The sequence below is a fragment of the Chelonoidis abingdonii genome, chromosome 4, assembly GCF_003597395.2.
Source record: "Chelonoidis abingdonii isolate Lonesome George chromosome 4, CheloAbing_2.0, whole genome shotgun sequence".
NCBI lineage: Eukaryota > Metazoa > Chordata > Testudines > Testudinidae > Chelonoidis > Chelonoidis abingdonii.
The window spans coordinates 95,830,808-95,843,757 of NC_133772.1; the positions used below are offsets into that span (position 1 = coordinate 95,830,808).

At 37.3% G+C, this 12,950-nt stretch overlaps 1 protein-coding gene across 1 annotated transcript in view; it reads right to left on the reverse strand.

Annotated features, from left to right (window-relative positions):
• Nucleotides 1-937: 937 nt before the first annotated feature.
• LOC116829384 (neuroendocrine protein 7B2) overlaps nucleotides 938-12,950 on the reverse strand; it is a 72,400-nt gene continuing 60,387 nt past the window's right edge. Inside the window, exons 4-6 of the mRNA XM_032788185.2 lie at nucleotides 12,628-12,740; nucleotides 5,682-5,735; nucleotides 938-3,101 (exon numbers count right to left, since the gene is read on the reverse strand). Of these exons, the coding sequence (XP_032644076.1) occupies nucleotides 3,006-3,101; nucleotides 5,682-5,735; nucleotides 12,628-12,740 (263 nt within the window). The 3' untranslated portion in view covers nucleotides 938-3,005. The remainder of the gene's footprint in view (nucleotides 3,102-5,681; nucleotides 5,736-12,627; nucleotides 12,741-12,950) is intronic.

The window sequence follows — 12,950 nt, forward strand, 5'->3', positions numbered from 1 at the left end:
GTACCTCAGAAATAATCTAGTTGGTGTGTGGTGCCTAATTATCATATCACCATGTAGTGTGGATAAAGAGACTGAGGCCTGCTGCTCTTAAAGGAACCAGACAGGTTTTTTTGATGGTATTAAGCAAACCACACATCCCACTCTTCCCTTTATATGTTATGCATTTACAAAGTACAAATAACATGGAATGGCATATGAAAGAGATTGAAAAATGAGTCACTTTAGTGGTTGAGGCTTTAATTAAATGGGCTTTCTTTACATGGTAAACCTGGAGAACCTGTAGAACCATTTTCCTAACAGTGTAAAAGACATGGGCTAGGGAGGTATCTGAAGAAACACTCGTCCAGCTCTATGGGACCTAACAGTGTGGAAAGGCCTCAACTAACTCAAATTCTGTCTGTCAGTGTTGTTGTAGCCATGTTGGTCCCCGGAAATTTGAGACACAACACAGATGAAGTAATATCTTCTATTGGACCAATGTGTGTTGGTGAGAGAGACAAGCTTTTGAGCTACACAGAGCACTTCTCCAGGTTTCTGGAGCTTGAAAGCTTGCCTCTTTCACCAACAGATGTTGGTCCAATAAAAGATATTACCTCATCCACCTCGTCTCGCTAGAATTCTGTCTGGCCACAGTAGGCAGCGCAAAGCTGGAAGTTTAGGGATATATTTTGGGCCAATGAAATCAATGGAAAGTTCTGCTCTGAAACTGATGCCATGACATATAGCCCTTGGTTTCTATTTTAGAGCCAACCTATGATAATGAATCATTTCTTTGTACTACTGGTCTGAATGGAGAATAAGCAGGAAAACAGGTTAAAGGGTTGAGTAAGCTTGATAAGTAGGAAGTATGGATCTGACCCTGTGAAATCCTGAGTACAGTCAACGTCTGATGAAGTTTTTGGGAGCTGAGGTTGCTCAGCATCTTGCCAAGTGTTCAGCTTCTTGCCATATCCAATTACAAATCTCAGCCTACAACATACTCCCTTCAACTCAAAGCTTCTGTTCATACAATCTTTGTAAGAAAGGAAAGAATGGGAAGCAACGCATGATAAATTCAGACGGTAGAGCGAATTCTAGAGTTTTGCAATCTGCTTGCAAACAGTCTGAGAGAGGCAAGAAATCAGTGAATAAATAATATATTATTAATTATTTGTTCAGCTTTAATTGCTACAATAGGAAACTCAAATTCACTTCAGTCCAGTTTTTGGAAATCTGGTGAACCTGCATCTAAACTCAAGTAGAATTTCAGCTCCTATCAGTCTTGTCAGTCTTGTACCTAGTTCATTTTGCCTAATCTAAGTTGTTGAGCTTTTCTGTTTTGTTTTTTTGTTTGTTTGTTTTGAGTGGGGTGTGTGTATCTTGTCTCACAGGCTGAGGTTTATAAATATAAGGTGAGCCCATTTGCTATAAAATCTGGGACATTTGATATGTAGGAAAAACACATATCAAGTGCGTAATGTGGCCTGTTGGGTTGGAAAGCAATGTCAGATACCTTCTAGAAGTAATGAAATTGGATCTGGTGGCCCCATCACAGCTCATCTGACTGTAAGGTGGATATCAATTTGTTGGTTTAGGAAGGAAACAGCATCCTCCTCCAGTCCACCAGCATGACAAGGATGTCTGAGATGAGCTAACCAGTTGCAACTTAAAGACCAGTGGTGCAGCACCAACGGTTAGGCTGCTATGCAGGGACTACAGGTTTTCACCTTGCTTCTTCCACAGGAGTATTAAATGCCCATGAAATAAAAGGTGAAAAGGGACCACCATCTTTCTCTTGCAGCAAAGCAAGTAATTTAGGTAGCCTGATATGGGGTTTACCATCCCCAGACTATTGGTACAGTTGAAGGCCCAGGATGAAGTCTATTGATTAGCCTACAGCTGGGAATCTCATCTACACTATAGCCCAATTTGGATATTTAGAGGTGCATGCGTTGACTGCCAGTCAGTTGACTGATGATGAGAGTTGTATTGACTGTATTGTGGTGAGGCCAAGGGTCGTACTGAATATATATAGTGCTGGGTTGGGGCCAGGTAGGGCTGGTACTTGTCCTGATTTTTATAAGATCATCCCTGTTTTATTGGAGGTGGCCCATGACCTGGAATTTAGGTTGACAGGACACCTTATGTCCAAAAACAACGGAGAGCCTCCCACTTATGAATAAGCTACATCTGACTTGAAATCTTTGTTATCAGACACAAATGTTAATTTCCTCAGTCATAACATTCCACAGGAGTATGAAGTGGGCTGCTTTTTAAATATGCAAATACAGTAACCACTCAGAAAAAAAATTGGATTTCATAGTCTGCAAACTAGAGAAGTACCAGCAGGTAGCCAAGGTGAGAGTGAGAGTATCTGGAAAGGATGAGATAGTGAAATGATAAAAACTGATCAGGAAAAATACTTCAGTATGTAGATTCAAACCACAGTTTTCTAGTTAGCACAGCAATAACTAAGGCAGACTGTCCTCCAAATACTGTGGAAAATGTCACTCTGTAAACACTGTAGATTGCTTGAATATTTATTAAAATGGACCAAAAGCTGAAAGTATCTGGATAAAACAACATTTATCATTACTTTAGTTTGTTAAATCACAGTATCTGTGAACAAAAAGTAAAACTATAATTTTCATGTGTCAAACATGGGAAAATATAAGAATAAACACTGGAATTAAACTGGGCAATTTTTTATATCTTCTGTTTTACAAGCTGCTGTTTAATGCTATTTAACTCATGTTAGTTACTAAAATGACTAATATTTTTAAAACTCGCTCCATGATGAAAAACAAAAACAACTAAAAGGGCCTATTATCACAATTTAACAGAAAGCAGAATCATATTTTCATTATCCAGGAGAACAATGTTATAAATACATCTGTTTTTCATCCATAATTATATAAATAATAAACATGCTGCCATTGCAAGGATTTTAACAGCTGATTATATGTAAGCAATATTATGATCTACGGGAGGGTGGCATGAGTTTTCATCATTCATTTTTATTGTGCTTATTCAGCGTCCTTGTCTTCATCTGAAAAATGAGGAACAGACTTCTTTGCTACAACGTTATCCAGTCTCCATCCTTGCAGATATGGGTTCACACTCTGAAAAAAAAATTGTTTTAATTAAAAAGATACTGATTAGGAATGAGAAAATATATCCTAGGGTAACTAGCAATAATGGACATATAAAACAATTTTTACTGATCTGAGTGTCAAAAGTAAACTGATAGGTTGCCTTCCCAATGATCTGTCAGTCAAGCAGGCATGCCAATATCATTACTCTTGGAATCTTTGAGCCCTCCTTATGATTACTCTAGTGTATTTGTCACTGCTTTAGTGATTCCAGTCCAGCATAGCCTAGTTCAAGGGTCGGCAACCTTTCAGAAGTGGTGTGCCGAGTCTTCATTTAGTCACTCCAATTGAAGGTTTTGTGTGCCAGTAATAGATTTCAATGTTTTTAGAAGGTCTCTTTCTAGAAGTCTATAATATATAACTAAACTATTGTTGTATGTAACTTAAAAACGTTTTTAAAATGTTTAAGAAAAGCTTCATTTAAAATTAAATTAAAATGCAGAGCCCCTGGACCGGTGGTCAGGACCCGGACAGTGTGAGTGACACTGAAAATCAGCTTGCGTGCTGCCTTCGGGACACATGCCATAGGTTGCCTATCCCGGACTAGTTCCACTATATGGAAAATAAGAACCCTAAGCTTCTACCAGACCAGACCAGATCAGTAATATACTATATGTGTTTTATCCAAACAGGAAAATAAATCAAATAAACTGAACGGATTACTCACATGCACACAGTGGTTATGTGATTAGGATCTTAATTTGTAATGTTTAGTAAAAGTAGGATATAATAGAGTTCCATCAGGCAGCTTTACAAATCTTTGAGGAGAATGTTGACACGAAGCTTATTTAGAAATAATTGATTGACTTGCAAATATTAAAACTCATTCTTTGGTTGCTAATTTTTCTTCTCAGTGCATGAAGAACAAATAGCTCCCAGGGAAAGATTTTAATATTTATAAATCAATTTTTCCCCTTAATAAGCTTTAATGCAAAAATAATTTATTCCACTGAAAAGAATAAAGGTCTTGTACCTATTCTGCAATCCTTCAAAGTGGAGAAATAAATGAGAGGATTGACTAGAAACTTTAGTGTAATCTAAATAAAATGCTAATGTCTTGATTCTCTTCTCTTCAGTGGAAAAAGGGGACTGACAGGGTGCCGGAACTATTATTCCCATTTTATAGATGGGAAATTGTGGCATAGAAAGGCTAAGTGACTTGCTCAGGGTCACATAGGAAGGCTGTAGCAGAGTAGAAAATTGAATCCTTGTCTGCCAAATTCCAGGCTAGTGCCCTAGTCACTGAGCCACCCTTCCTCTCATATGAGGATGATAAGCATTACATTCCCTGTTAACTCATGCAGCATGCAAACAGAGAACATCTTTCTTTATTTTTGATGTGCACATTTCACTAATCTTATCTTAAAGTGCAGTTCTACTATGTAAAACTATGCCACGTATCTGCTCCCAGAGGCACATCTGCTTACTTTACTGACTTACAATGCATTGATGCTTTTTCTCCCTGTTAGCACTGCAAAACCAACACAAGTCTAGGAGAGGGAGGTGGATATTCTTCTGGGTCATGTAGTAATCATCAGAATTGATTACTAATTCTGATTGCGGAATGTTTATTGTTGGTGATGTGTGAATCAGAAAGAACTCAACTTGACTTCTGGCTTCCTGGTTCAGATTGCAGGGTAGGAAGTTAGAAAAACAATTTTTTACTTCGTGTTTCAATTATTCCAAATAAAAACTACTCATTTTCTAATAAATATGGAACCCCTGATGCCATATTCAACAAGGTCACTTTTCAGTGTGGAAATGCACTTTAAATTTCAAAGTCCCATTTTCTTCTTACAGACAAATGCAGCAGCAACAAAGTTGAATGATAAATACCTTTTCTGAGATAGAGGAAGGGACAGGAGCAGTGAGAGAAGTTAGGGGTTAGAGAGATGGAGGATGCAAAAATTCTGCATGATCTCTGGACTCTGTGTTAAGTCATCAGGAGAAGAACCCATTCAGTTGTGTTTGTGACACAGCTGGATGCACAATAATGGTCCTAATTCTCCTCTTACACCTGGGGTAAATCAGTAGTAACTTCACTGAAACTAATGGAACTACATCAATTATAGGGACAAAATCTGCCTTGATTTACCCCCTTACAGCATGTTGACGCAGGCGTCTGAGGGCAGAATTCTTTTCTATAGGGATCTAGCATTGGTAGTGGATTTTACACATATCTGTCAGTTTGAAGGAGAAATTATCCATGTTATTCAAAATCTTTTCCTATGCAAAATAAAACCTATTTAAAAAGCCAGTTAATATAATTCTTAGATTTTACGTGAAAGCTTTTCACTTGAATACATCTTCTGAATGCAATGCAGCTGGCTGCGACAGAATAATAAAATTTAGGCTCAGTGGACTTTTAGGGAAGCAGGCACTGTAGTTTATCTCAGCCATGTCCTGACTTGAAGTAGTATTCTAAGTAATAATACAGATGTATTAGTCCAATTCTTCATTTCAGTAATAGGATTTTACCTTTTAATCTTTATCATCTCTACACAGAAACAAGATATTAAAATGAAAACAAGTTTGCGTTCTGACAATTACCCTTTTTCTTCTTTTTGGTCCACCCTTTATCTTCTCAAAGAGTAAATTCTTATTCTACAAAAAAATATAAATATGGATCAAATTTGGTTAACTCTTTTTTTAAAGCAAGACTATATTATTTAAATATTAGCATATGAACATTTCAGAAACTAGTTTAGATTAGAATGTCATGTTATTGGAAAGATAAACCACAAGGAAACATTTGAATTACTGCAGCCATTAATACTACATTTTGCTATTCTTCAGGGATAGTCAGTGTCATCAACAATTAAACACAAGCATATTAGATAGTCTGAGATGTTATACTGAACTGTAATTTTTTTTTTTGTACAGGGCCTCAGTGAGCAAGGAAATAATTATTAATTAAAAAATACAAGGAAGCTGGGATACCAGTCTGTTGTAGCTCTCTTCCTTTTTTTTTTTGAAATGATAATTGTACCTGTTCAAGTTTTTCTTTATATATGCTTTCCAAATTCTATTAAAAATATCATTATCTTATTCACTCATACTGTTTCTGTGAGTATTTTATTCCACATATTTACTATTCTCTATGCAAAGAAGTTCTGCTAAAATTCTTTCAGTGCCCAATCCTTCCTTTGTTTAAATAGTGCCCCCAATAAAGTTTCTAAAAACCATTTGGACTATAACATTTTTAATAGAGTGAACCTTTTAAAATCTGCCAAAAAATGTCTTGGCAGAAAGGAAAGTTATGATGAGGAAAAAAATATGACTTTGTGACCACAGTTTGTATAAGTGTTTCCACATATTGCTATATTTCATACATGTAGTGAACTCAAATAAGGTCTGGAATATCAGACACATGCTCAACAGATTTTGTTTCAATTCTGATTATACTTTAGAAAAAAGAAAAAAAGAAGCAGCAACCTGAAAATGCAGTGAGAGAAGAATTACATTTTTAAAGGCAAACACTATATAAACAATGCCATTAATTCTGCTACAAACAACTGACCTAACATTGATCATATAAAGAGAGGATGAGAGACAAATTCACAAAACATTTCTACCCCCGTGCAGCCTTGATATGAAAAAAACAAACATTTTAGAGAGCTACAATGACATCTGCCAAAACTGTCTGTTTTGTATATTGCATGTTCATTAAACCCAAATTCACAAGGCATATCTCTTGCCCAACCTCAACTATTTCATCTGGGGTGTGCCAGAAAGGCAAAGGAACAGAGAGGAAATTGGCCAAAGAGAGACATTCTTGGCTACAATCATTTATGCAAACTCACTTGGGGAAAACTTCAATTTAACATTTAAAAAAAGGCAGATGTGTGAATTATTCCCTGTAGGAACCAGCACACCATTTGCAGTTTATCTTCATACACTGTTTGACCTTATACTTTTCATTGGGGGTGTGGAGTTTCTGTCATAGAAAAAAGTGCATAGCTACTAAAGCTAACACTTGTATCAGGCAGGAAAATTCCTCAAAATTGAACTGTTCCTGCTCAACTAGATCATATTTTGTTTAGTCTGTTTGGAAAAGATTTAAGACCATAACTTCCATTTAAGTATAATGTGTAGCATAGAGCAGATAGGGTTATGGATCATGATCTAAAATTGGGTTCATGTAGTAAAAGCAAATCTGAAAATATGTGCCTGTGAAGGGGCATGTGTGTTTGGGCCTCAGAGCAGCATACAGCTCATACAACCTGGTGGGTGGATGATTTCCTTCCCCTTCTCCCTGTGCATTTCCCTAACATCCAGCCCAGTTATTCAATCTAGGCATTAGGGTCTGAACTGGGGCCTAAGTACTCAAATTATGATGTTTGTAACCAACCCGGCTAATGCCACAGATGGGTGCATGGGGGGTGGAATCTCTCCTTAGATCTTATTGGTGATAATTTCAAGCAAATGAGGTTGCCCACCTCCATGCTTTGGATTTACATGACCATTTAGCGGAACTTACTTAAAAGGAAACATGCAATAACAATGCAATACATTTACTACCTTGAGGAACACTCTTTATCATTCATTTCAGAATCTCCAGGTCACACAGTCTTCATATCTGAAGTTTTATGTACAGTACCAAATAAAAATATACCAAATTGAACTGAATAATCTGTTGTTACTGTCCAACATTAAAAAGGGTCAACAACTCTTGATGTAACCCTTCCTAATAATCATTATTGCTGCTCCAATGTTCAGAAATGCGCTTGGGCAAAAATGTATCCACATAATTGGTGCTCCTGATTATTACACTTGCTGTAAGTCAGTTGTTTGATAACAGGCAGTTAGCATGCACAATTACCACAGAAATGCACATATAACTGTGTACATATATTTCTAAAAATCTATTTTAAAACATCCAACTGCCTTCAGAATCAGGCTGAAAAATGATCAAACTCCTTGTTCTTTAGATGGACAACCCACTGATGAAAAGCCAAATGGCAGGGTGTACTGCAATCACACCATCCCGATGTTTTGCTCAATGGTTCTATTCTTGTAAGCAAGCAGTGCCAAAACTGATGAGAATCCCTCCCTCTAACTCAGCTGTGAATTACACCTCTTTTGTACCGTTTCATGCCACCTGCCCTTGTTGAACAGCAATTGTTTTCAGCTATACTAGCCTGACAGGGCTACCATAAAAATACGAACAGATATCTTCCCCCACACTTGCTTACATAGAACCATCCCTGATGAGTCGAAGAGACATCCTTCTGAGAGACAAAGGTGTAACGCAACAGACTCTAGTCGTCGGCAGGCAGGATTGAACGAGGGACCTCTGGAGCTTAGTGCATGAGCCTCTACCACATGAGCTAAAACCCAACTTCATGTTAGTGAGGGCTGTAGAGCAGACTTATTTAACTCTCTCTCTAAGTTGTCTTGGTGCCACTAGATGGGACAGAGCACCACACCCAGGAGGTGAGGTGCGTGGGTTACAAAGTCACCACCCAAGGTCAAGTTTTAAAAGCAAAAAACTGATCTGAGATGTCCAAAAATTACACCTTTTCTCATTTCAACACTTGGAGACTCCAGCTCCAACAGCATGAGATTAAGCTATCATATTATACTGTTCTGCTTCCCACTGTCTTTTGATATTAAGTAAATAAAAGTAATAAAAGTCAGTACAAACAGAAATCTTTAAAGTGCTAGCTACAGGAACAAGATCTAAGGATCAGGGATGGCAATTTCTTTCATATTGAGGTCTCTGTCTTCTGGTGCACTTACATTCCCACTCTCCATTTTTCTCTCTTTTTTTTTTTTTAACTGGCTCTGGTCCACCCACTCTAACTGATAAACTAAACCAGAACTGTTTCTAGCCTCAAGATGAGGTGGAAATTCATGTTATTTAGTACAAACAAATGTTATTCAAAAATGTCATTGTCTTTTAATTCTCCACATGTATTATTATGAGTCAGATAGCCTGACTGAACTCTATTGCCTCTTCTTTTTCCTTGCCTCTCACAGCATGAACATGTTTAAAACTTCTGGTGTCAGCCAGTCTAAGAATATTCCTGTGAAAGACTAAATCATCTCAGTGGAAGTTTTTCTGGAAGCCAGCAACAGCTAACGCACCTCTCTAGATCGATGTCACCAGTTTAAGAGATAAGCTGTAGGGTAGAGAGAAGCAGAGTTCAGATAGAAAATACTTCCCTATTGCAAAAGAAGGTCTGACCAGAAAGGAAGAAAAAGGAAAAAAGAAAACATTCTCTGGCCAGAAGCTAGGAGAACAGAGAACCAGTAGTTATATGCAGGAGTTATCTGACTCATGTGACCTCAGTTGTCTCACCAGCCTCAGGTCTATGGCTGGAAAGGAAAAAGAAAGCATTTCCTCCAAGGCAAGAAAAATTAATTCATCATACTTTTAGGAGCCCTTCCCCTCTGAAGCATAAAAATCACTATTTATAAGAGTTGGACGTGAACAAGCCAATCTATGGATATTTCTGTTTCAGACAAAAAAATATGAACTGACACAGATGCTTACACACGAACAGATAAGTTTATCATTGTTTACATATTGGTATCCCCATTAAATAACTGAACTATATAGATTTTGCACAAAGATGGACTTGTGGACTCTGCCATATGAGGTTATTTCTACCATTATTTAACCTTTATAAAAGATGTTTTCAGACGTGAAGTAACAGTCTCTCTCTCTCAGACATACACGAGTAATATACAAGTTCCACAACTACACAAGCATTCAAGTAAATTATTTTATTATTTAAAAATCTATTTCTTCCCTCCCTTTCATAAACAAATCAACATTATTTAACCTGCAACTATCATTTGGTTTTGATTATTAATACAAGAGGAACACATGCTGTCTATCTGTGCTCCCTTTGTCAGCTCCCAGAACAGACAGTGTAGTTCACTGACCCACTGGTGCCAAGATCAAAAAAGGGGCTTGGGTTAGGTGTTGGTCCCTGCCCTAACATGTGCCCTTGACAGTGGGCCAGGTTTTGTGCTGATATAGAGGATACCCTGATTCTATGGGTATTGGTGATTCTTAGTTACAGGAATCTACAAACTCCTGTAACATAGACCATTTGGGGAAATCTGGTTTACAATAATACAATATTTCACCCCTTATGTCTATACCATCCTTGGTCCCTCTGCTGAGATTGCCAACACATGCGTCAACTAAAGGCAGCTATGGTAATATTGTGGGGAGTCAGAGGATGTGGGTGCACACAGTTGTGTACCAGACAACTCACAGGCTATGAACAACTAGTTTTGGTCACTCACTTCATATCTAAGCCAGATTCCAAACAGGGATCTAAAACTGAACGGCCTGTACCACTTCATCACCTGGCTCTCATTGTTAAAATCTCAGTTAGGTCATTTTTAGACTGCCCTTCAGCTATAATTCTCCCAGAGTAAAATCCACTTACAACAGCAGCATTCGCTGTATTTCTTTATCTTTTTAATATATAGCAATGTATGATGAGGAAGCAATTGGGGCAACTACCCTGGATCTCAGCAGAGCATTTGACCATGGATATTAGCAGCTGTTTCATCTCCACTTTAAAAGATCTGGACTTGGCTTTGCTACTGCCTCATATAATTTTGGTTGGGGAGCAAACAATTTGTTTTAATCCATATGTGGGAAGTTTCTTCCTGAATTAGTAGCAACTGATGGAAAACTAAAAGAATAACCCAACAAAGCTCAAGATAAGGTACCTTACAATATTAACTAATGATTGCCTACAATTTATTAAGTGTATATCATTAATGACTACCTAGTTTGATGTACCCTGGTTCTGACATATTATTATAGTCCAAAAACTTGCAGCTATGTTTTTATCGTCTTCAAAGTGGCATTATGAAAATAAATTACGTATGAATAATAAGAAAACTAACAATGTTATCTGGCATAAATAGTAAACTGAGTTCACCATCTGGTGTTTTAATATTACAACCTTTGATGCTAAATATTTAGACTGGAATAAGAGTTTCCAATATTTGGATTTTTGGCTTGACTCTGTCTAGAATTTTAGGGATAATATAAGTGAAGTAATCAAGGCTATAAATCTTAAACTAGGCTGGTCCTAAATGATGTATCATTGTCTTGTGATTACAACAAAAGAAGGCGCTGCCAAACACGTCTGTTTATCAATATCTGCATATGGAAAGGTGGTTTAGCATAAGTTTAGCTAAACTAAAGAGTTACAACTATGTATGAGATTTCTTGATTTGTTCTACAAGTACTAGTGGTGACCTGTAATTGTTGTCTTTATGGTACCTTACATTGGATTTGGTATTAGATATCAAATTGATGTAGTGTGTCTTTTAAGATTAAGAAGCGGAATTCTCCTCAGACCAAATCTGGCCTGCGTTCTCATGTAAGTAGTCTTGCTGAAGTTATTGTACTACCTGTAGGAACAGAGCAAGATTTTGCCCCTATTTTGCTTGCTATATTTGTTTTTCAGGATGTATTCAAAAACTGGTCATGGACCAAAAAAATTCAATTCATTTAGTAATACAGCTTCGTCTCAATGTAATTTTATTGAAAAAGAGTCTCTTTTTAAATGATGGACGCTTCAGAGTGGGGATATTTCAGCTGGGTAATGTTAAGGCCTGATCCTGGTCTCACTAAAGTCGCTAATAAAACTCGGTGTGTACAGGCCCAATTCTGCCACCCTTGTTCATGTTGAGTTATACCTTACTCCATGAGTAGTCCGCTGAAATCACTCTGCATGTAGTCATATTAAAAGTTATCACTCAGCTTGCGCACGAGTAGAGGCAACTGGTTATGAATGACTGTTAGCTAACAGTATAGTCTCCAATTACTTGTCTCCTGGGCCCAGATTTTTAAAGGTATTTAGGCATTGCTCTGCTCAGCATTGCAAGGTCTAAGTGACTTAGGAGCCTAAGTCTTATTGAAAGTCAGTGATGCCTATGTCACATTTGAAAATGGGACTGAACTGTCTACATCACATAAGTCCAGATCCTCAAAAGGTATTTAGGCACCTTTGATTTTACTGGGAACTAGGCACCTAATTACTTTTGAAGATCTGGGCCTTAGGCCTTGAATGTGGAATGAAGCAATGACCAGAAACCTTTAAAAATCTGGGCCCTGGTCTATAGCTGTGATCTGAAATTTTGTGCTAAAAATGTATAAATAGGTTTGGTGGTCGGTGCCTTGTAGTCGGAATACAATCCATTTGGGTCATTAGATTTATTAGGTTCTTAATTATCATGCTTTAGGACAGATGATAAGCTAGAGGCTTCTATTTTCTGTAATTTTCATTGCCTTCTGATTGGTAATATATTTTTCACCTTTTCTTTGCCATTATTTTGACATTGATTTCTTTTAAATAGGTATAGGTACATCTCTTTAAGACATTTCCTTTCAAATGATTCTTTTTTTCAGGCAAAAGGAATCCATAGCTTTCTTCTTACAGTTGTGTGGTACCATTTAGCAGACCCAGCAGTCATTCCATCACTCAGCAAAAACAAATAAGAATAGTTTACTCACCCACTTGCCGAGGCTGGGATAGTCATGTTCTGGATCAAAAAGGTGTTGGTGCAGCTGGTATTCTCTACTGAACTCTGCTGTGTCTGGTGTGTTTTCTAGACATCCATCGTCAGCTGCAAAAAGCAATTAGAAAGCACTAACTACTTACCAACTTGCAAAGTGCACTATGAGCAACTCATATTTAGTTCAACATGTCTTAAATTCAGTTATGCAATACAAACTTTAAAAAAAAAACCGGGATACTGGAAATGCTACACAGCTTTTCTCTGAAAGGACTCGGTTAGGGTATTTTTAATCTTTGTGGAAATCTTTTTAAATTCAAC